Source organism: Brassica napus, chromosome A8 (assembly GCF_020379485.1).
Source record: "Brassica napus cultivar Da-Ae chromosome A8, Da-Ae, whole genome shotgun sequence".
NCBI classification, from domain to species: domain Eukaryota; kingdom Viridiplantae; phylum Streptophyta; class Magnoliopsida; order Brassicales; family Brassicaceae; genus Brassica; species Brassica napus.
In genome coordinates this window covers 20,218,116-20,242,076 of record NC_063441.1, presented here as the reverse complement: position 1 = coordinate 20,242,076, position 23,961 = coordinate 20,218,116, and the positions used below count along the sequence as shown (strand labels likewise).

General features: G+C 31.5%; 5 protein-coding genes and 5 non-coding genes across 11 annotated transcripts; 2 read left to right on the top strand and 8 right to left on the bottom strand.

The window, feature by feature from the left end:
• Positions 1 to 5,196: 5,196 nt before the first annotated feature.
• Positions 5,197 to 7,708, top strand: LOC106360171 (transcription factor MYB8-like). The gene is made up of 3 exons (XM_013799759.3): positions 5,197 to 6,165; positions 6,510 to 6,639; positions 6,906 to 7,708. The coding sequence occupies exons 1-3, from the start codon at positions 6,033 to 6,035 to the stop codon at positions 7,450 to 7,452; spliced, it is 810 nt and encodes a 269-aa protein (XP_013655213.1). The 5' UTR covers positions 5,197 to 6,032; the 3' UTR covers positions 7,453 to 7,708.
• A 5,037-nt stretch (positions 7,709 to 12,745) lies between these two features.
• On the bottom strand, positions 12,746 to 14,582 carry LOC106361982 (2-hydroxy-palmitic acid dioxygenase mpo1). The gene is made up of 4 exons (XM_013801796.3): positions 13,688 to 14,582; positions 13,291 to 13,353; positions 13,120 to 13,191; positions 12,746 to 13,015 (listed from the first exon to the last, which is right to left on the bottom strand). The coding sequence occupies exons 1-4, from the start codon at positions 14,039 to 14,041 to the stop codon at positions 12,890 to 12,892; spliced, it is 615 nt and encodes a 204-aa protein (XP_013657250.1). The 5' UTR covers positions 14,042 to 14,582; the 3' UTR covers positions 12,746 to 12,889.
• A 1,077-nt stretch (positions 14,583 to 15,659) lies between these two features.
• LOC125577510 lies at positions 15,660 to 15,731 on the bottom strand. Its single transcript, XR_007315919.1, has one exon. It is a non-coding gene; the product is annotated as a small nucleolar RNA snoR122 (small nucleolar RNA).
• Positions 15,732 to 15,811: 80 nt separating this feature from the next.
• Positions 15,812 to 15,911, bottom strand: LOC125577487. The gene has a single exon (XR_007315899.1). It is a non-coding gene; the product is annotated as a small nucleolar RNA R44/J54/Z268 family (small nucleolar RNA).
• A 63-nt stretch (positions 15,912 to 15,974) lies between these two features.
• LOC125577488 lies at positions 15,975 to 16,074 on the bottom strand. Its single transcript, XR_007315900.1, has one exon. It is a non-coding gene; the product is annotated as a small nucleolar RNA R44/J54/Z268 family (small nucleolar RNA).
• Positions 16,062 to 23,529, top strand: LOC106359298 (agamous-like MADS-box protein AGL65). 2 transcript variants are annotated; one of them, XM_048738114.1, is made up of 11 exons: positions 16,062 to 17,178; positions 17,263 to 17,448; positions 17,623 to 17,682; positions 17,784 to 17,802; positions 17,895 to 17,959; positions 18,054 to 18,069; positions 18,169 to 18,230; positions 18,303 to 18,399; positions 18,525 to 18,575; positions 18,647 to 18,783; positions 18,869 to 23,529. In XM_048738114.1, the coding sequence occupies exons 2-11, from the start codon at positions 17,264 to 17,266 to the stop codon at positions 19,476 to 19,478; spliced, it is 1,302 nt and encodes a 433-aa protein (XP_048594071.1). In that variant the 5' UTR covers positions 16,062 to 17,178; position 17,263; the 3' UTR covers positions 19,479 to 23,529. The 2 variants fall into 2 exon arrangements, with proteins under 2 accessions (XP_048594071.1, XP_022546511.1); XM_022690790.2 differs by lacking the exon at positions 16,062 to 17,178 and having other exon boundaries at positions 17,264 to 17,448; positions 18,869 to 19,298; positions 19,375 to 19,506.
• On the bottom strand, positions 16,213 to 16,310 carry LOC125577486. The gene has a single exon (XR_007315898.1). It is a non-coding gene; the product is annotated as a small nucleolar RNA R44/J54/Z268 family (small nucleolar RNA).
• Positions 16,434 to 16,509, bottom strand: LOC125577483. Its single transcript, XR_007315895.1, has one exon. It is a non-coding gene; the product is annotated as a small nucleolar RNA Z267 (small nucleolar RNA).
• Positions 19,825 to 20,250, bottom strand: LOC106359297. Its single transcript, XM_013799022.1, has one exon. It carries the CDS (start codon positions 20,248 to 20,250, stop codon positions 19,825 to 19,827), a length of 426 nt encoding a protein of 141 aa, XP_013654476.1.
• Positions 21,261 to 22,534, bottom strand: LOC106359296 (protein RKD1). Its single transcript, XM_048737532.1, has 4 exons — positions 22,443 to 22,534; positions 22,218 to 22,351; positions 21,793 to 22,115; positions 21,261 to 21,455 (listed from the first exon to the last, which is right to left on the bottom strand). The coding sequence occupies exons 1-4, from the start codon at positions 22,532 to 22,534 to the stop codon at positions 21,261 to 21,263; spliced, it is 744 nt and encodes a 247-aa protein (XP_048593489.1).
• Positions 23,530 to 23,961: the final 432 nt, after the last annotated feature.

Below are 23,961 nucleotides of genomic sequence, written 5' to 3'. Positions count from 1 at the left end.
GAAAATAAATGTTATTTGCTAAAGAACAAAATTGCCTATTTGTTCAAGAAATTGAATTATATTACATTTCGGACCCATCATGCTTCTCCACATGTGACAATCTCTTCTAATTGGTCAACGAGGTTAAGGTCTATAGTGGCTCACAACAACATCAACCTTATCATCTTGTTTTTTGCTTTGTTTTTCAATCACAACCACATACTTAAAGAAAACATTCTGGCGAATTTCTTTCTAAAAAGTTGGCGGAATATATATAGTACATTATTTATTGACGCAAATCTTATTTCTTCTCTCCTGATTCACATAATTTAGATAAACGAAAACAACAATTAATTTGCATTGCATGGATTTTATATACGTGCGAAATGTTAATCTCAGTTTTTCTATAAGTGGGGCAGATCATATTCTTTCAAGCGTTTGTTTTTTCTCGATTAAGAAGACATGAAGCAATTTAATCACGTGTATAATAGACGATAGAGGACTGTGAAAACGATTAATAACGTGGCCACAAGGTCCGGGTCCGGGGTCCCCAATAAACCTAAAACACAAACAAAATAAAATATAATAATCAAACCAAACGAAGATAATTATTGCAATACTTGACAATTTTCTATGAAGTTAATTTTTATATTATTATTTCCTTGATGACTTTAGATTTCGAATGGTACGTGAAACAAAAAAAGCAGATCAAATAGAAAACACAAGTCAAATAGAACATATTTTTCTATCTACAAAAGTATTATATGTTTTAATTGTGTAGAGATACAAAATAACATGTATATTTAGAAAAGTCTAAAATAATTTTTACTAAAACATCATTTTTAAAATTTGGCTGGAATAAATAATTATGTACATATAAATTTGATTAACATATTTAAAGAAGATATTAAATAAAATAAAGAAAATAAAAATATTATCGTATTTTAAAAATATTTTTATTTGGTTTGAACTAAAAGAAATGAATTAAATGGTTTCCATGTAGTTAATAGGGAAAATAAGTACTCAATTTCTATTGGTCATCAGCATGTTATAGCTTCATTTATTTTTCTTCCTGCAGATTAACATTTTTTAATGCCCATTATTGACCTACAGCAGATTTGTGTATCACAAATATCTGCATCTAATATGCATTTAAACTGTATTGTATTCAAAGCTTAAATACGTAGAGTGGAGATAATGATATCCTAGGTTTTAATTGATTTTGCTATTGAAATGGGTATATTGCACATAAATTATATTCGAAATCTCACTGTAAATCTGATTCGTCCACTGTTGACCTTTTCTGTGTTCACTGGGGTACTGTTTGCTATCTAGTTTGTTGTTTTTCTCACTGTAAATCTGATTCGTCCACTGTTGACCTTTTCTGTGTTCACTGGGGTACTGTTTGCTATCTAGTTTGTTGTTTTTCAAAGGCTAACTAGTCAATCATTGAACTTTATCTAGAGTATTCTGCTTTAAAATTAATTATGAGATAAATTAGTAGTATTTGAAAGATTGCTTATTCCACTTTTATTCATTTAAAACATCATACGATGATGGGTTGTAGTGATATTATCGAGTCGAAACGGTTGAATTTATGTCATAGGAAACAGTGTTTACTTGGAAATAGACAGCAACAATAGGTGATTCCTGCTATGGGAGAGAACTTGGTTTATGCTTATAGGCTTCTAGCTAGTATCATTTGGAAGATCATATGGAGGTCTTCATCCATCCACATTAATATGGCCAAGACAATCCCCAAAGAAAAGAATTTTTTGTTATCCCAAAAATTATTTGAAAATGGATCAATTTGACAAAAAAGTGGGTGTCATAAAACTGGATCTGAGCAATAATGGGTTGGGACCCAGTTTTTTATTTTGTGGAATTGTTAGAAAAAAATATCATATGATAGATTTAAAACAAATTTATATAGCAAAAATAGCACAAGAAGAAGAATCACAAAAATATTTTTTATTAAAATGCAGAAAATACATATATTCCCTCCAGTAAAAATATTAAGAATCATATTTATTTAATTTTAAGTAAATATTATAAAGTATTATATATGCTAAAAATATTATTCATGAAAATAATTTAGTTTCTTTATTATTTAATGAATGTTATTTTGATCTTTTGTATATTATCTTGTGATAGCTATTTTATGAATAAATAGATTTGTAAAAAATAAAAAACATGGTAAAATGGAGTTGGAAGTCTTTGATTGAGCAGAACATTACAGATCGAGATATCACCCCCTATTTCTCATGATTTGCGAGATGATGACACAAAGTGACAAAACCATGGATTAATTTCGTCTCCACTTTTACATGACTGACTTAAAGAAAATCCGTAGCTACTTAGATTTCGGGTTGGGTTGTCTCGGCTAACAAATTAGGTCATATGTCGTGTCTTTTCTTCTTTGGCAAGTGTAAAAGAAATTGATCATTATGCTATTATAATTCTTTTGATGATTTTGTGGTGTGTCAGTTAACCAAACATGCTGACATGGTACTCAAATTCCAGATTGGTTTGAGGTATTTTGCCAAGATAGAAAATCGTCGCTCTTTAGGCCTTTTTTATAGAAGTTGGGGAATTTTATAGATGTCATATTTATATGCCATTATTTGATTGGGATATACAAAATCTATTAGATTGATGTATAGTAATGTTTAACTTTGTTAACTTGACTCTGAATCATAACAAATTCAAAATGCTTTCTTAACATTAATAAGAATATACAATGGGTATTTATACAAGTATGCAGTGCCATACTGCTATGCCAAGTCTTAAGAGGCTGAAACAAAATTAAAAATAGATATTTTATAGTGTCAATAAAACTTATTACGAAAGCAGATATTTATTTAAGTACGAAATTGGTTTTGAACTTGGGATTGGATACTCAAAAAACATATTTCAACTTCACTTTAACCACTACACTATGGTAGACTTCTGAAACAAAAAAATCCCAAAATTATAGATTATTTTTGGGGCCCTAACGCAAATGTTTTTCACAACATAGTATGACGGCTCTGTGTATATGAACTATACATTATAAGTATATACATTAACTGTATATAAATGAATAAAACATTGCATATAATAGTTAAAATGATAAAATAATTTATGAAATCTGTTTGTGACTATTAAAACAAATAAAATAGTAATTGTTGAAGTTGGTTTTATTAAACACCAATTACTATTGTATTTGTTTTAATAGTCACAAACAGATTCCATAAATTATTTTATCATTTTAATTATTATATGCAATGTTTTATTGATTTATTTTTGTTTAGATCTGTTTTATTATTTTATTTATTACAATTAATGATGTTCAAAATAAAAATAGCAGCTGTGGTTTGGTGGTTGTAAATGACTTAAAGTCATTCTAGTCAAGGTTTCGAAACATGCTATATTAGGTGGTGTTATTCAATCATGTATTTTAATAGTATTTAAATCTAAACACAATCTACAGTTATTCAAATGATGATTCTAAATTTTATTTTAAAATCTAGTGTTATTCAATGAATGATTTAAATCCAATTTTTAAAAGCTAGTGTTATTCAATTATCAAGGATTTTAAAAATTCTTTGTGATCTTATGGATTCTCATGAACAAATGCCGAGATTTTAAAATCTCATCAATTTTAAATTTTAAAATTTGATTTGGTTACAAAATATTAATAATAGATTTTAAATCAATGATTGAATAACACCCCTTTAGGTTATTTTTTCATAAAAATGAATTATATTTAAAATAAGGATAATTTGAAAATACCCTATTTATAGTTTAAAATTTGAAAATATACTTATCTTTTTAAGTTTTAAAACTACACTTTTTAAATGTGATAAGACATTTTATCCAAATTGAATAAAAAATATGCATTCTAACAACTAAAATACAAATACGAATTCAAAAATAATATTAATATTATTATTTATTATTGTTTCTGTTTATGATAATATTTTTTTCTTGATTTCATGTACTCTCGTACATATGTGCAGTAGCCAGTAAAAAAAATCTATCACAGCAATATCAAAATGTGTGGATTATATAAGGGTTGAAGTTGAGTGGGTGTTCGTTTATGATGATCTCAGTAAATGGTCTGAATTTCTCGGGTCTAAAGTCTGTGTGTTGAGCATTCTAAACATGCTTTGGGAACTTACTTTGATGTCTGTGGAATACAGAACTGGAATGTAGAAGATCCATCACTCATGGCCTCATGGGACACATCGAACAATATACATAGATCATCGTATTGTATAAAAGATAGTATTACTCTTAATGTCTTTTGATCAAAAAAAAAAATGCAAAAGGATATATAAAGTTTATTCGGGTCTTTTTTTCAGTAGATGTAATAAAAATCTTATCATGATAAAAAATCATGTGATGAAACTATGCAGCGCTAGATGTTGGCAGCTTATATTCATTTTTAGTTTTTTTAATCAAAATAAATGTAAAATATAATTTAATAAGATATTACACAGATTGAAGAGTATTATTTAAAAACAAAAATATGTAGAATAGTTATTTTTATTGAGACTTGATAATTTAGTCATTTAAATTAAATAAAAGTGTAGTTTTATAAAAATCTAAGTAAAATGTTGTTTCAAAAATAGAATAATATACAAACTAGATCTCGACCCGCACAACCGTGCGGGTTTCTTATTTCTATACTAAAATATTTTAGTTTATATAACAAAATTTACCAATAACTTATTGTAATTTAGTGTTATATATTATGTAATTCTATAATAGCTATGTTTACGTGGCTTGTATATTATTACTATAAATTTTGTATTTTTGTAACAAAAATTATTTTGGAAACTTTATTATGTAACAATATTACTTTACATACTTTTTATTTAAAATTTAAAATTTATATGAAAGCAAATTAAATTGTTAGATGTCATAATTTTTTAAGTCTTAATATTTTCTTGTTAGATGTCATAAATCTTAAATTGTTATTTTTTTTAAATAATCTAAACTATTTTTGATATTTTGTATGCAAAATAAAAATAAAAATATAGAAATTAAAGTTAAATATTTTCTAAAAAAAATTTAAACATAAAATATTTACATATCCAAACTTTTATTTTATGTTTTACATAAATATTATAAAATACTTAACCTTAGTTTCTATATATTTATTTTCATAGCTAATATATTATTTATATAATATAATTAATTTATATATTATTCTGCTGATCACCGGCGGTCGATCCGATGATCTGATGACTCAGAAGTTCATCTGGTTTAGTGTCTGGGTCGGATTTAAAAACATTGAAGCAATCTAATCATGTATCAGAAATGATGGTCATAACTGGTTATTCCAATTGTGATTTGTTTATTAACGTGTATAAACCAAACCGGGTAAAATGACTTATTTAGAAAAAATGTTAGGTTCGATATAGGCATATTTTTAAACACAGATATGCATCGTATGTGAATCATTAATGATGCAAATATATGTTTGTTAACTGAATCTTATTTGTAGGAGTAGGTAGTTATTATTGTATCAAATAGAGTGATTTAGTAAGGCATAAATGTTATTAAAGAATAGATGAATTTGGACTTTCTAGGAAGGGTTCATTTTTAAAAAAATCACACATGAATTAAGATTGTGACTTCTGTTTTAATATATAAGATTACATGTTGTAAAACAAAAATAAATTTTTTTAAAAAAATTAATGAATGCAAGACAAGTTGATTTTTTTACACTAAACTTTAGCAAAAAATTGAGCACTTAGGTATATATGGTTTTAGCAAATAACTAATAGAAGTGTGAAACTTGAAAATTATATTTTACTGTTCGAAACTTCAAAACAAAGAGAATAATTACTTAAAACCAAAAACAGAGAGGTCTATTTATATATATGCTTCTCTTCCCCATTCAAGACACCATTCTAAAAATAAGTGAGAATTGTGCGAATTAGAGATTATCCCTCAATACTTCGATTGAAATAATTCCTTTTCACTTACAATCATTGTAGCTCTTCTTCTCGATCATAAGGTGAACAACTGAGGCGATATCGGATTGTGGACTGAGATAACTTATGGGGAGGGCGACGTGGTTCGAAGCTGATGGGACGAAGAGAGGAGAATGGACGGAGGAGGAAGACCGCAAACTCGTCGCTTATATCGACGTATACGGCATCGGTGACTGGCGTTTTCTCCCTCACAAAGCTGGTAGTTATATATTTATAACTACATTTTATATAAATTTGTGTGCAATGGTGACGTGAACCAAACATGTTTTGTGTGAGCTGCATAATTGTAAGTGTCGTTTTTAATAAACTCCACCACAAACATGGTATGCTTTGTAAATAGTGACAAAATAAAGTTTGCAGAGATGGTGCCGATAAAGCAGGTGTTTCCATGTGTTTTTATATACATAGAAAAGTCATATAATCATACACTTCCAGAAGTTTAAATCTTTACAGTGATTTTTTTTTGTTTCCCGTACTATATACGTACCCAAAAAAATCACTAATTTACTAGCTAAAAGAATTCTCATTTAATCTTATATAAAGGTTTGCAGAGATGTGGAAAGAGCTGCAGATTAAGGTGGCTTAACTATCTAAGGCCTGGCGTCAAGAAAGGCAAATTCACTACTCAAGAAGAACAAGTCATCATCAATTTTCATTCTATTCTCGGGAACAGGTACGTTAATCAATAATTGAATATATTACCGATTTTTCAAAACTCAGAACTTCACTATTTACATTTTTTTTGGGTGCAAATGTTAAGATACTTCACTATTTTCATGTTTGTAAGGATTTGATTCTTTCATATTTTTTATTTATCTAGATCCGAATAAATTTGTGAAATGCTATAATTGAAAAGTACTAAAACTAAATAAAAAGTATTTATAAGTATATTATCCTTTATACATTTTTGTTATATTGAACTAAAAAATTCTGTTGTAGGTGGGCAACCATAGCGCAGCAAATGCCGGGTCGATCAGACAACGACATCAAGAACCATTGGAACTCTTGCCTTAAGAAAAGACTCGAGAGAAACGGAATCGACCCAATGACCCACCAGCCAATCATCAACCTCGACGTCAAAACACAGTCGTTTAACACAGATTGCGGTAGCTCTTCCTGCTCGACGGCGAGTCCATCTTCTTCTTCCTTCTCCTCCAGCTCGGCCCGTCTCCTTAACAGGATCGCCACTGGTATCTCATGTAGACAACACGGTGTCGACAGGATCAAGAACATCTTGTCGGATCTGACAATCACAAGCATTAATGGTGAAGAAGAAGGGTTCGAGCAGCTGAAGATAGATCATGGGAAGATGTTAGCTAATGATGATCAAGAAGATGATTTTCTGATGTGGGACGAAGAAAAAACGAGACATTTCATGGAGGAGATTGGTGCAATGGATTTCCACACGAATGGGGGCTATAAACCTAGTTCATCAGCACAGTATGGTGTTTATGAGACTGGCCTACTTGATGATCATCTTATTTGATGAATCGATGGTTACTGTGTGAAATTAATAATAATATTCTCTCTGGATCCAAAAAAAAAATAGATAAAAAGGAATATTATTCATAAATATTGTACCGACCAAGAGAATAATTTCCAAAAAGTCACGTCTCTATATTATATATAGAACATGGGTGCAGTGAAACAAAACATGAAACTTCATGAGTTTGTCATGTTCCACTAATAGTGCAATGAATGATATGGATGATCGTGAATAAAATCTTATGTAGTCTCTTTTATTTTACACTTCGTTATGAGTTATCATGTATCTTCTCCCTGGATCAGTTGTGAAAAAGTAGGAACAAATAGCAACCGCTATTTTTAATATATAATAGTATATATGTTGACAATTTGTTTCTCATGCTTTATGTGTTTCATACGATGATACGAAAATACTTACAAATAAAAGCAAAAAAAAAAAACAGCATTGTGACAATTGCTTCTTCTTTTGTTCTGGTCCACACTACTTTGGATTTTAATTTTATTTTGTAATTTTATGTAATTGGTTTACGAAGTTGATGTTTTTGTTTCTTTATTAATAAATTATTTTGATATTATCCTTTTAAAGTATTGTTTATTATCTGTATCCGTATATTTCTTGGTAATCTTTATCAGTCTATCAGAGGTCGAAGGGAAAAAAAATCAAGAAATATCGGCATCGCCGTGAGTTATGTTACGTCATGTATGTGTTGAAATGTTAATATCTACCGAGTGAAGTCTCAAACGGCATCCCAAGACCACATGTAAAACATCGTGGTTACATCCACGTGGAAAACGCACCTCGTTATCAGCTTTCGCATTTAGTCACGTGATAGTTATGCGCTCAGTTGATAATAATGAGTAATTGAGATTGAAAGCATTATTCGTTTTGGATTTTGTTAATTATTGATAGATTGACAGCAGTATGTCATGGGAACAAAAACTTGACTATAATATGAACACTAGATACAAACTGAATTAGAGTTTTTCTTCTAAACTAAAGTTATAACACATAGTTACCAACTAAGATTACAAATATAAATATAGTATATTCATAAAATCTGTATATTTGATTGATCAGATCTTTGACTATGGTTTTTAATTTACTTTGGGCAATTTTGTGAGAATATATATATAACATATCTCTTAGAATGTTTTTCTTATATATCTCACATATGAAAATAATTAACAATATATTATTGAACGATATTTTAAATAATTAAAATATATATTAATATTTTTATAAAATATATATTTGAGTGAGATATCAACTATTTAAGATATTTACTCAATAATTTCTTTTTGTTGTATGTGAGATTTTCAAATAAGAACCTATAGAAGAGTTGTTCTAACACGAGTCTATTATAATATCTAACTAGGTACCTGTGATTTTAAAGTACAAAAAATATTTGTCAACAAAATCTAATTTAACAAAAAATAAAAATATTTATTTTAGTTTAAAAAAATAAAATTTTGTAACCCGGTTTGATATTTAATTTTTGGCGATAAATGTTTGTTTTTATTAAAAATAATGTTAGATCTAAAATAGAATAAGTTCATTTGTTATTTCATTTTTAGACTAAAATTAAGTTAATATTTTGGTATATTTAATAATAGTTATGAATTTAATTATTTATTAAAACAATAAAAACTAGGAAAATTATAATTTTTTTGTTATAGTAAAAAGTTGGAAATATCTAAAAAAATAAAATATTTAATAACAAAGTAATTTCATGTGTGAATTGTGATGATGTATTTTATTAAAATTGTCTAATATGTAAATAATTACTAATTTTAATTAAATATATAAGGATAATTAAAATTTGAGTGGTATAAATCTTAAGTAACACATTGATATAAAGTATTTTTATATTATGTTTATAATTTAATAAAATAGATTTACAGATGTGGCTGCTCTTGTTTCCTTTATCTTCCTTATGGATCCCTTTTTGTTGAACTAAGATTTCACAAAATTGAAGTGGCTTACAAAATGATACAACATAACTACAAAAATCCCAAAAGAACAAAACAACAATAAACAAAATAATGACAGAGCCAGTGGTCGAACTAAAATAATATCAGTAAAAAGAAGATAGAAATGAACTAAAAACTCAACCAAAACAGCAGAAACGGAAATTCTGTTGACATCTTGGCAGTCCTAACGAAAGTCACAAAGGAGTACTGGTATCAAAGCCTCAAGAACTGTTTGAGAAATGATGTTTTTAGAAAGATAATGAGAGATGATTTCCATTCTGGTTTTTGCATCTAACACAATTATCTCTAACACGATATTATTTTGCAACGATGGATTTGGAGGAAGTTTGGGCAACGAGGCATACAGATCTGAAAGAATCTTTGCCAAAATGTGAAGAAAAGGAGAGACAACCAACATAGATTAAGAGAAATTAAGAACGTGTTTCAAAAAAAAAAAGACGAGAAAAAAGAAATAAATTCTAGAGCTAATTGGGTCAAAAACCAATTAATGAGCATGGGTTTAAAAACATATTTACATAAAGAAAAATAGAAGATAAATATTTTTCCTTTTTCAACTAATCATCTTCATTTTGATTTCTATGTTGTGGATTTTTTGATGAAAGTAGATGAGCACACTCTTTTTCTTGTGTGATTTATTTTGGATTACTTCACAGCAGATTTCATACAAATCAAATTGGCTATTATTAATATACTCCTTTCGTTTTAAAAAGATGCGTATTCTAGAGAAAATTATTGTTTCAAAAAGATACATATTTATATTTCTAATACAATTTTTGTCAATTAATAATGAGAAATTATGCAAGTTAAAAAATATTAATTGCACTTTTAAAGTCTTGCTGGTTTAAAATTATAAGAAATCTAAAATTACAAAAACTATGTATTATTTATAACTAAGTTTTAATATATTTTATTTAAAAGTGTGAAAATTCTAAAACATATATTATTTTGAAACATGGAAAGTATTAAACTTATGACTTGGATGAATATTCAACAATAACTTAAGCTCACAAAATCTTAGTCCAAGGAAAATTGCCATAATTTTTTACACCAATGATTATTAAACTAGTAGGTGACTTTGAAAAACTAATTATTCTTTTATCTCATATTAGTGTCATTTTAACTTTAAAATTGATCTTATTATAAATATAGATTTTTATATATTCAGTGTAAATATTTGATACTTTTTAATTTTATGCATATTTTTAGTTCGTTAATTAACATAATCAATTAAAATAATATATTAATTACACCACACTTTTTGTGAAACGTAATTGTCTTCCAAGAGGCAACAGGGAAAACGCACACACAAGTATCATGAACCGTTGGTCCGTTGCATGATTCCGTTGGTGGGGATAACCATGGTGATGAGAGGGACCAAAACGTTGGAATCCGTCCATTGATTCTAATATAGTGACATTATTCTGAAATCAAATTATTGACTAAGTTTTAAGGATGGCCATATATTCAAAAAAATCTCGTACAGTAATAGAGGTTACATCTTGCCATTCTATAGGCTACAGCAGTAAGTGAACGTGCCATTATTATTTGACAGCACAGTAGTACGGTTTGGGATTTTTATCTCCTTTCAACATTTGTCACAAGCGTGGTGAACCTGGTGATGCCTTCAAAGAAAATAACCAAACCGATCTAAAACTAGTCTAATCAAATCAATCTAAGATCACTGGTTTCTTCTTTTTACTTTTATGTCGCGAAACCGCAAGCAAACTGGAACCGAACCTCAAGTTAATTGTTGCACCAAATATGGATCAAATTTTGTGTGGTCCCGATATGAAGACCTCAAACCGAGTAAACCCAAAAACCAAAACTTCTAAAAAGCAGAGGATGAGGTTTAGAACATTAATTGGATTGTTATGGTGAACACTGGAAGGCCAATTACATCTCGAGATCGACCAGCAAGACCGTGCCTACAGCAATTTGAAAAGGCATAGGCCTTGTGAGTTGGTGCCCAAGTATTACAGAAATTTCAGGCCCCTTTAACTACCAAAATCATTTTTATATAGTGGTTAACTTATTCTTTTAGTTAGATTTTTATATGAATTTGATTTTTACTTGTGTTTAAAGTAATTAATTTTTTGATAGAATTTGTTGTGTTTTAAATAATATAAAGATCTATTTCTTTAAAACTGCAAACATTTGACTCATATTTCCCGTATTTATTTGCCATGCTATGACTTAGACTCATTTTCAAAATTGTGAGACCGGTAAAAAGCTATAATTTTTTTTACTACATTTAATCAAACCTCTAATTTTTTTCTATTATCAATATTTTAACTGTACCCAAAGAGGAAATTTCCCTTCTTCAAAAAAAAAGAGTATCATAAGAGATGTGAAAAAATAAAGAGGAGAGATATTGAGCTTTTTTATGGGTTGGAGAATCTGGAAAATAAGGAATGACCTGATTTTCCAGCAAAATAGACAACATATTTTACAGGTCATACATGGAGCATTGCGTGAATGTCAACAATGGAGAGAGGCGCTCCAGCTCGCAAAACAAAGTACACAATCGGATAGGGAGACAATTCCAAAAACTAAAACCATACAGGAGGTACTCCCTTGCTCGGCGTCTATGTATTGCTTGGTAGATACTTCTTGGGTAAATGAGAAAGAGGTAGGAGGGACTGGATGGTCCTTATACAGTAAAAAAAGCGTCCATAAACTTCATGCCCACAAAGTCTTCATGCCCTTCTTATGGCGGTTCAAGAAGTATAGAAGCTAAGATATAAGTATGTAGCTTTTATGACTGATTGCAAGCAACTTAGAGATGAGTTACATCAGCAAATAGCTGAACAAACCATCTTCAACGTCCCTAACACAGAGGCATCCTCTATGATACGAGACATTGTGGCAATGGCCATGAAGTTTTGTTTTACTTTTCATTGCGTACCTATAACTTTAACTAGGAATGTTGATGTAATGGCTAAAGAAGCTAGACAAGGACAAAAGAACTATGTAATATCTTGACAGTTTTAATAAGAAAATGTGTTGCCAAAAAAAAAATCAATATTTTAATTTAAAGATTAATTATCGTTTTTTATTTTACAATTATGGGTCATGCTTTAAATTTTTGTACGTTCATAAGAATATGGTAAAACAAGAGAGAATGTTTACGTAATATTTTTTTGTAAAAACTATGGTATATAATATTTTAATAAAAACTGAAGTTAGACTATAATTACTTTCAAAAGATTTAAAATGCAATAATGTTTTTAAAACTCAGCCTCAGGCCTCTAGAAGTCCGCACTGTCGACCAACATGTACGTCCTATAAAATATTGTTCAATCTTTTGTTTTGCAACTTTCAAGTTCCATTCAATATATTGAAACATAGTTATACACAAATCCATCAATCAATGGTGGTCTTGTTTATTATGTGGAACTTTAACATAGAAACATTACAATGGGTTTAGGTTTTATATGATCCAAAGCTTATGTGAGCTTATTCTTCTTGATCTGCTTCTTTTCTCTCCATTCCTTTATGCTACTTTCTACCTTGGCGTTCACACGAGCTTGAAAACCTGGATATGGCTCATACCCGAAACCCAATTGAAGAATCTGTATTCATTCACACAATTCCACATTAGCTTTTCATGTTTTTCTGGCTATAACAACAGTAGAAAAAAATTTAGCTGGAGAGAACAAAACAAAAACAACTTCACCTCAAGCAACACAAAGAAAGGAGCCATAAGAAAAGCTTGGGCTAGATTGTCTAATAGCGCAGGTGCTCGTTTCTGTTAAGAATAGAGACAAGAAATCAACAAGACCTGTTTTAGGCCTCATGAAAACTGATGATGTGACAAATAAAAAACAATGATTTTCTAAGGGCTAACCTCGAACAATCCATGGCCAAGAAACTGCCCGGTCCAACATAACAGCTGAGATGCTAACCCAACCTGAGAGAAAAAAAAAACTGAAAATTGTTACAGTGTCTACATAACAGATGGATTTCAACTAGGGACTAATCAAATGATCCAAATCACTTGAGATACACATATAAACCTCCTAAAGGTGAAGATCAACAACTACAACCAAACGCACATAGAAAGCCTCTTCACTACACTAATACCAATTACAAGTCTTGGAACCAAACAATGCTAGCTGCAATAAATGCATGAAGCACACACACACACATATGGATGCACATGCTCTCATAAATACACTCCTTTTCCTCCAAAAAAAAGACAACTTTTTTTAGATTCAGACAAAAGAGAACAAAAAAGATCAAACCTTTACGGCAAGAGAAGGTCCTAATCGATCAGCGAGGACACTGGACCCGACCCAGCAAGCGAAACACATGAGAGCCGCAACGAACCCAGATTTTTTATCCAAACAGATGTAGAACAGAGCATACGTCACCGTTACGACAAACCCAACGTCTAACCGCAAAACGCCGTCGAGGGTCATCGACTGAGGAAACCCTAATTGAGAAAGGTCGTAAATTGGGGACGCTGGGTAGAGGAGAAGCAAGGCTGTGAAGACGATGGGCCACACGAAGATGATGTGGATTACGATGTTGATTGGGTTGCTGTGGTAAGCGCCGTAGAAGGCGAAGTGCTTCTCGAGATCGAGCAATCCCATCATGCAAAGAGAGATTTTTGATTTCGTTGAGAGAGAGAGAGAGAGATGTTGATAATGTGTTAGGGGGGGGGATTGAAATAGTATCGTCACCTTCGCTTAAGCAGGAAGATTTACAGAGAGACACGGGAAGAAGACGATAAAGGTAAGACTTTTATGCTAACATGCGCTTTTGTTTGAAATGAACATGTTGTTCTGGCATCGCTATTATGCGCTTTTTAAATGGTGAACATGTTCTGGCGTTGCTATTTTGCGCACATAGAGAGTTGATTGTCCACACGGGGGGGGGGGGAAAGACCGAACCGGAAAGTTTGATTTTGACTGGACGAACGTTGTTCTGTCATTGCTAACCTGCGCAGATGGGATGTAACTGATAATACATGGGATGTATACAAAAGTGGATGGTTTAGTTAGGTGGATATATCTTTACCAATTTAAGGCAATGCCCGTTACTCGTTATCTCTTGTATTGTAGCCTAAGCAGATTTCTTAAACATTTTTTTTTCGTTATATAAATGATGTAATGATTTGAAGGAATATGAAGGTTTGTCTTAAGCTTCTGGGCCTCTTTGGGCTGCGTTTTATTGAAAGTCTTATCTGTCTTGGTTCAACTTGGGTTCTACTGATACATGGGATTTATCATAATGGGCCTCAGTAACCTTAGGCCTTCTTTCCTCTTTAAATATAATACGAAAGTTCAGTAGAAAAATACAAATCATGGATATTGGCTGGTAAGTAATAATTTCTAACTACGAATTTAATAATGAAGCTCCTTATTCTTGTTGTGAATTTTACGTTGATATCATCACAGAGAAACACGTGTGGCATGAGTGATGAAGCCATCAAGAAAGTCTGTAAGTAGCATAAAGACATGGAAAATGGTGCTTCCCTTCAATTTGGTTTTTGGATATTTTTACACATTGGGGTTATCTGACAGATTTGTTCTACATCATGTTCACTTGTTTTGTTGTGATCACAATGACTCAATCATGGGACGAATATGTTAGAAGCAATGGTCTCCTTCAGATTTGTCTCAACTATACTAAACTGCCATGCTTGCAATAATTACTCAATAAATTAGTTGGTCGTGTACACTAGACAGTGTGTCTTTTTTCTTTTTTCTTTTTTTTTTAACTCGAATTCAACATTTCATTCACCAAAGGGGGATTACATGATTTTGACCACAAGGATTTCAACCACATTTACATACAAGGCGCTCTAGTATCACTCAAAGATCACTAAGTTGGATCATAAGCTACCTGAACTGAACCTTGATGTAATTAGACCCATTGAGAACAAGCTCTCTCCACAGAGAAGAACTTGTATATTAGCTAAAACCTAGTTCAGACAGTGTGTCTAACGAGGAACAATTTGCGGGAACTACGCTTTTGCATGGTTGTCCTCTTCACTGAACGAGAATATAAAAATATACTGTAGTAATCAAAAATCAATTTTTTTAGGAGAAAGAGAGCTTGTCATGTCTTTGTCAGTAGTAATATTCGTGCTTTCATGTTTTATTCAATTCTTTTCGACGTTGTGAATCCCACGTAAACTTATTTGTTCATATAATTTTTTGGGTCGCCACGACCAAACTGATCCAATTCTTCACAAAAAGATTTACAGTTTCTTTCAGACATTAGTGGTAACCATAACTGAAAATCTGATAGTACATGCAATTGTAAAATTATATCATTGCAAAAACAACAACCAAACAAACATTATTAATCACTTGAAACTGAAAAAGCAAAGGAAAAACAATTTAAAAATGATTTAGATTAGTGCATCAGAGAGATTCCCATTTAGACTTTAGTCATCATTCTCAATTCTCCTAATCGGAGAACTTCTGATGTCCCTGTCTTTTCATCGTCACTTGCACAAATCAATTTAAAACTCTAATAAAACAGACATTAACATCCAATGAAGTCAAAAGAAATATAACATACGCATCAGAGAGATTCCCATTTAGACATTAATCATCATTCTCAATTCTCCTAACCGGAGAATCTCTGATGTCCCTGTCTTTTCATCGTCACTTGCAATAATCAATCAAGAACTCTAGAGAAAAAAAAGCAAAACATCTAGTGAAGCCAAAAGAACTGTAACATACTCAACATCATGTTACTGAATTAAAAAGAAAGACTAGGTCAATTTAGAACACTCTAGGATATTAAGTAACAATGTGCATCAGAGAGATTCCCATTTAGACATTAATCATCATTCTCATCTCCTAACAAAGGAGATTCTGATGTCCCTGTCTTTTCATCGTCACTTGCACTAAACCATTAAAACCTCTCCGCAAAGGAAACCAAATCAAAACACAAGTTACACAAAGTAACTTCAAAAACAATTCAAGCTCGAGAGCAAATGCTATACATAATCAGGAAAATAGATATTAGATGTGGTAGCCTCAGATTCGATTTCTTTTTCCTAGAGATTAATCTCTCAAAGTATATTTAACACCATCACAGGCATCAAGAATAATCAAAGACAGCACAAACATATAACACAACAGCCCTCAAAACAAAACATTATAAAAAACTTGTGTTCTAGAGAAGTATTATATACAAGAAAAGAGGCGGTGTTAAAATTAGGGCAGAGACATGTTAAAAGGTATTAATGGGCTTTGACATACTGTGGCCCAACTAGCATGAAATTTAATTAAGACTTACCGGTTTAGGTCCACTTTGGAAAGCAATTTGATTAAACAAAACCGGTTCTCTCTCTCTCTCTACAGAGAGCACACAATTCTGTTGGTGGACGTTCAAGTTTCCCGCGAAATCCAAGCTTCTCCCTTCGTCTGCTTTTGTGAGCTTTCTCTCTGTTCCACCATTAAACTTCCTTTTTTTCTCTTATTCAACTTTTTTTCTTCTTCTTCTTTCTTGGGACAATCTCTTTTAGTGCTTTTTTTTTTACATTCGTCCTCCAGAGCTCTTTTTTTTTTCTCTGTCTCTGCTGCAAAATACCCTTTTTAAATCTTCCGTTACAGTGAATTTTGTTCTCTAGAGAGAGAGAGACTCTATGTCCAAGTTTAGACGTCTCCATATTCAAAGATTTGGTTGTTTTCTTTCTTCTGCATGATCATTTGCTAAATAACTCATTAAACGAGCAAGTTTTTTTGAAGCGTTGAGTCACATAGAGAACAAAGTGAGTACTATTCGAAATAAAAACTCATCCTTTTGTGTGTTTTTGTTCATGTGGTTTTGATGCAGTTAAGTTTTTTTTTAACAGGATGGGTAGGGTTAAGTTGAAGATTAAACGGCTTGAGAGCACAGGCAATAGGCAAGTTACATACTCAAAGAGAAAAAGTGGGATCTTGAAGAAAGCCAAAGAGTTATCCATTTTGTGTGACATTGATATTGTCCTTCTTATGTTTTCTCCTACCGGAAAGCCTACAGTTTTCCATGGAGAACACAGGTAAGAAAAGTGTCAAAAAACATTCTTTAGAGATTTTGGTTTAGGAACTCATGAAGTTGTTTATATGGGTTTAGATAGAAATGTGGTGGTTGGATGATAAGAAATAGTATTACTAGATGGATTGAAGATCTATTTTTTTCCTGGAATTAACTGATTTTACATGGTTTCTTACAGTTGCATTGAAGAGGTTATTTCTAAGTTTGCACAATTAACTCCACAAGAAAGGACAAAAAGGTATGGTAAGCATTATGATTTTTGGTTTTTAAATGGATTGATGTAATTTGTTGCTAGGAGACTAAAATAAAAGTATCTTGTTTTTTTTTTTGACATATCAGGAAATTGGAGAGCCTTGAAGTAAATAAAAAAAACCTCACTGCATTTCCTCCTTTATACATCCTCTTTGTTTGAAACACAAATTTGAGCTTATTTGTTTTGCTCGGTTACAGGCATTGAAGAAGACTTTTAAGAAACTTGATCATGATGTAAATATACACGAGTTTTTAGGAGCAAGGTAACAGCATGAATTCTTATAATCTAATAACCATACTTTTGTGATTTATAAGCCTATGGGATATCTGAAATGTTGTCTTCTTTCTATCTTGCAGGAATCAAACTATTGAGGTTGTGTATCGACCATCATTGGTTCTTGAATTTGTTAGATACTTTTAAACCTCTCTAAGTCAGATTGCTAAAGTCTTTGTTAACCTTGCCACATGACAGGGTCTAAGTAACCAAGTAGCCATTTCCCAAGCTCAGCTTATGGAGTGTCATAGGAGGCTAAGGTGTGAATCTTCTTTAGTTTATTGAGTTTTAGTCATATTATGAATCTTCATATTTCTTGTGGCTGCTTTCAGTTGTTGGACGAACATCGATAGAATAGAAAACACTGAGCACCTCAATTTATTGGAAGAATCATTGAGGAAATCTATTGAAAGAATCCAGTTTCACAAGGTTTGTTATTTTTTATTTTCCTTTTGAACTTAATCAAATAGACCAAAGATTCATGATTTCATTTCACTTTTCTGAATTTCATACGAAATTAAATAACCAACCAAAGATGGTTTCCTTCTATGCAGGAACATTACGCAAAGAACCAACTTTTGCCATTAGATTGTACAACAACACAGGTTAAAACCATTTGTCTCCTTTCCTATCTCTGTCTTCATCAGAACAATTCTTACCAAGTGTTAAACTGCAGTTTCACAGCGGGATACAGTTGCCGTTGGCAATGGAAGGTAACAACAGTATGCAAGAAGCTCACTCGATGTCTTGGCTTCCTAATAACGATAACCAGGAAACAATATTACCTGGTGAATCCAGCTTTCTTCCTCATAGGTAAGAAGAGTCTATGTCACAATATATACAAACTTTTTACTTTGAAAATGCTCTCTTAAGTAATGCTATGCTGATTTGAAAACAGAGAGATGGATGGTTTGAATCCTGTTTATTCAAACGGCTTCTTTGAGTCTGTAAAACAAGAAGATCAGATGTGTAGCAACCAAGGTCAGCAGTTTGAGCAGTTAGAACAACAACAAGGACACGGTTGTTTGGGCTTGCAACAAATTGGGGAGGAGTTTTCATATCCTACACCATTTGGTACTACTCTTGGAATGGACGAAGATCAAGAAAAGAAGATAAAATCTGAAATGGAGTTGAACAACTTGCAACAAAAACAACAGCAGCAAGATCCTTCATCAATGTATGCTCCAACGGCTAATAATGGTGGCTGCTTTCAAAACCCTCATGATCAATCCATGTTTAGCACTGATCATCATCATCATTACCAGCATTATCAGCATCATCAAAATTGGGTTCCAGGTCCAGTGTTTGGTCAAGCATCTTACAACCAGGTTTGTGTTCCATTGGAACTATCTAACTATGTGATCCACCAAACTAAATATGTCTCTGTATATTTGGTGATTGCAGCAACCAAACTAATTACTAAGGAGAGGGCCCATCATGTATGTAACCTTATACTATGGATGATGACTTTACGTATGAACAAGGACGAGTTTGAGCCATTGTTGTAATATACAATGTTATATATATAGAGGGACTGTGTATGTGTGTTTGTAGTGTGAGAGCGTGTGTCATATAACTCAGAGGAGTTTTAGACATTTTGTATATAAGAGATCATATACTATTTTGTAAGAATGATAAAATATTATCAACATGTATAGTTTGTTTATAGATGTTGTTTAAGTGTTTGAGACAACAAAAGATGGTATCATGAATACACAACATAAGTCCGAATAACAAAAACGAAAGGATCGAATTAAAAAATATTAAACAAAGCTTCATTACAACAATAAGTAACTCTTAAGTCAAATCTATAATCTTGTAGAATTTTCTTGCAACGGATGGAGTACTTATAGTTCATTGATCTTCACATTCACATGGTAACTCGACACGACACAATGGACAAACAGGATTGGTGTCAACCCACTTTATGAGACACTCATCATCAAGATAATTCGGAACAAGATCCAGCCGAACTTTCAAAGCACATCCAGGAGAATACTCACTACTTGTGGGACAAGTTACTTCATCAACATACAAAATTAGCTTCATTATCGCATCACAGATAAGATCGTTGGTGATTCCAGCTTCCATCAAGAAGTAATTCAAGTCCTCTTTGCTTTTGCACTCGTCGTTCTCATCATCTATGAAGTCTTTGGCGAGCGAGAGAGTCGTGAATGTCAAGTTTTTATCTTCGCCAAAGATCGTGGCTGTGACTCTGATTGTGCCAGCATCTTCTGGTTCAGGGCTGTTATCGATCTCGTGGGAGAATTTGGCCGTCATAACTAGTTACGCAAACACTCTCGGTTAAATCGAAAATAGGGTTCTACGCAAATTTTTCTTGTTGTTTGTAGTTGCTCTCTCGATGATCTTGATTTTGCCTTTGAGTGAGTTATATTTATAACCTTTTTAGTCGGTGATCTAATTGTACTTTTAGTTGGGTATTTACCTAAACAATTTCCTTTTCTTTTTTTTTTAAGAAGAGAGTACAGTTTCCTTTTTTAGACGAGTCTAACAATTTCCTTTTTTCTTACTTACAATTTCCTTATTTTCTTAAGAATTTCTATGTTTGACAACCACTATCTAAGAACATTTAAATCGCTCAAGTATATCAAATAGATTTCTGAGCGTGGTTAAGATATAGAGTTCTAAGATATATATCCTCAAATATTATTGAATCTGTTTTTTTGACAAAATTAGCATATAATGAAATTGTTTCTAAAATAACACTTACTAAAAATAAAAATAAATAAATATACATTTCATATTTTAGTTTAAATTTATTGATTAGTTTTTAGAGTTTAGTATTTAAAGAGTGAGGTGACATTGAGGTTAAGAAATTAGAATAATTTAGATTTTACTACGAATTTGGAGATTTCCTCATTTAATAATCTCCTTTGAACCGACACTTCACAATGATTTAGAATCAGTCGAATGATTCTTGAACCAGAGTCCAATGCTAGACTGAACCGAGAGCAAAAAGATTAACATAAGAATAAACTATATATGATTTTGCGCAAGTCGCAAAGCTTTAAACAATATCGCTACCTAGTTCTCAATCTCATTCACCATTCATCAATTCATATGCCAACTCAAAACGACGCGATGAACAAACATGACTGATTTCGACCAAACAAAAAGAACAAACATGATTGCTTACAAGCCTGTACACAACATAGATTCATCGTCAAACTTAAGTCTAGATGGTACAGTTAAACTCTTCCAAACAAATCGTGCACTTATTAGTCAATCTAGTCTTGTTGTGTATTTTACTGATCAAAGAGAAGATGATGTCATGCGGTTGACGTAGACATGACAAGTCTTCTCTTTCTCTTATGGTTAGCCTTGTAACAAGCTTGTCTCAATCTCTTTGTCTTATCCTCATATTCCAAATCTGGAGACTCCTTCATCCTTTTCTTCTCCTTCTTGAGCTTTTCCAATTTTTTTCTTTGCTCATCTGCGTTCCCTTCCCCTTTCTCCAACTTCTCCTGTTTCAGTTACAAAGGTAGTCACATCAAAATTCGTTCATCTCCTATATTGGCTAAGTAGAAGGCTAATAGTGGAAATATGTAGCTGGTTAGATTCGAACCCTGACCTCGACCCACTTTAACTCAACCATTGAACTATCACTACTTGGTTACAACATCAAAAGTTCACTAAATCACAAAACTTAAAATATGAAGAGAAAAAACAAAAAACCATACAATATATGATTCCTACTTAATCCCTAGAGAGCTTTGTGTTGGTTTTTGAAAAAAAATCTTTAGGAATTTCACAAGTTACAACTTAATCGTAGTATAAGTATGGGATAGTTCATATATATACCTTGACATTCTCGATGAGATTATCTAGGCTCATGAACTTACGATGAGGCCAACGCTGAATACCCAAGTCACGACATTTCTTCTTCAAAAGAGTTAAACCAATGTTAAGCTCCTTAGCCGCTTGAGCTATTGGCATGTCATAGTACAATGAGATGGTTTCCTTCGACAATGGCTTTGCAACATAGCTACTATAAGCACATTCTTCTCTGACTCTTTTCTTGACAGTTTCAGTCTTTTTCACCAAATCAAAATCTTCTCTTTGATGTTCATCAAACATCGACTCTTTTTCAGTCCATGAAACAGAACCGTACTCGTTAAGTAAATCTGTATAAGCAAAAAGATAAGAGTTAGAAATTCTTACAGAACACATGAGAGTCTAAATACAATATAGTGCATGTGTGTATATAATTATACGTAGTTACGTACCTTCATGAGAGACGATGGAGATGGGTTCAAGATCAGGTAAAGCCAGAAAGTTTGAGGCAGATGGAAGATAATAATCATAGTTGCCAGAGGAAATAATTTCATCTTCCAATCCAAAGAAATTATTGGTGAACTCGCTGCATTAACGAGCACACAACATTAAGTTATGGATCAATAAAAAAAGAAGTATAAACATGTAAAAAGAGGGCTCGTGATCAATATTTTTACCTTTGATAAGAGAAATACTCTAGAAACGAGAATGGCTTATCTTCTTTGTCAAATACCTTATCACACTCCAAACTGCTAAACGAGTTCATCATCATTAATATGATCACTAATCAGATAAAGAAAGAAAGAGGTGTAGATAAAAATATACTGGTAGATATGGAAAGAGAAGGTATACAAGTGAAGTTATAGAACTCTACGGGAAAAGTAGGCATTGACGGCTAATTGATTGCCCTGTAAAGTTTGGAGTTACGAGAGATGTAGAAATGATTAATGCTAATTAATGCCAAGAAGTGGGACGTTTTTAAGATTAATTCATAAAAATAGAATTATCTTTTTAAAATCTCTGCATGCTGCTGCATGCATATGATTATGAGTTGATAAGATCTCTTCTCCTCTTTCTCACGTTCCAAAAATATTGTTTAAAAATATACAGTATAAATATTTAAATCAATTTACACACATAAGTTATGGCTCCGAATGGTAACAGCGGTTTGAGCGGTGCGGGACAAGCGGATTGGATACTGCGGTGCGGTTTAGCTGCGGTTTGTATAAGAGAAACGCATGCTGCGGAACAACTGCGGTTCGTCTAAAAAAACGGTTCAAAACAAAGTATGAATGGTGACATATACCATAAATAGTACAATTGCGGGATACATATGATATATTTATATTTTACAAATTAAAAATCAGCGATACTAGTATAATTATTAAAATATAAATTTTCTTTTAAAAATTATTTTATATATCTCATATACATAATTTAATATGCTATAAATGAGATTTATAGGCAATTATTTTATGTTTAAAAAATAATAATTGTGCTAGTTGTCTTTAAACAAAATTAAATTAAAATATCCAAAAATATTCAATTAATTTATAATAAATTATAAATTTAGATACCAGTGATACTAGTATAAACAACTGTTATTTAATTTATAAAAATCTTTATATATCTGAAAAACTGTACAAATCATATCCACATATTTCTTCATCTAAAATATTGTATTTCAAATTTCAAAATTATAGCTAGTCACTGGCACATTTATCTGAAACAAAATCAAACCAAACCAAAAAACGAAATTTGGTTTGGGTATGGATCCTATCAGTTATACTAGTTGATCATATATTTCTAAAACTGAAAAATCGAAACCAAACTGAGAACTGAATAGGTACTTGAATTCATATAATATAGTTTATATATATAAATATTAACTACATTTAGGTTTAAAATAATAAAATATTATTTAAACTGAACATGCATTTTCGGATCGGTCTCGGTGCAGGTTTTTGAGTTCGGATAAAATATCTAAGTTTAATGTAAATAACAGAGAAATGTACGCATTAGCATTCATATTTTGTAAAGTTGATATTAGTTTTCTTTAGAAATACAATGATACATAACACAGGAGAGTATAAAGAAAATTGGTTTTATGAACATTTTTAATATAAAAACAAAAAACAAAAAACAAAAAATATTTAAACCACCTACAGTATAGCCTAACCACACCTTATACTTACG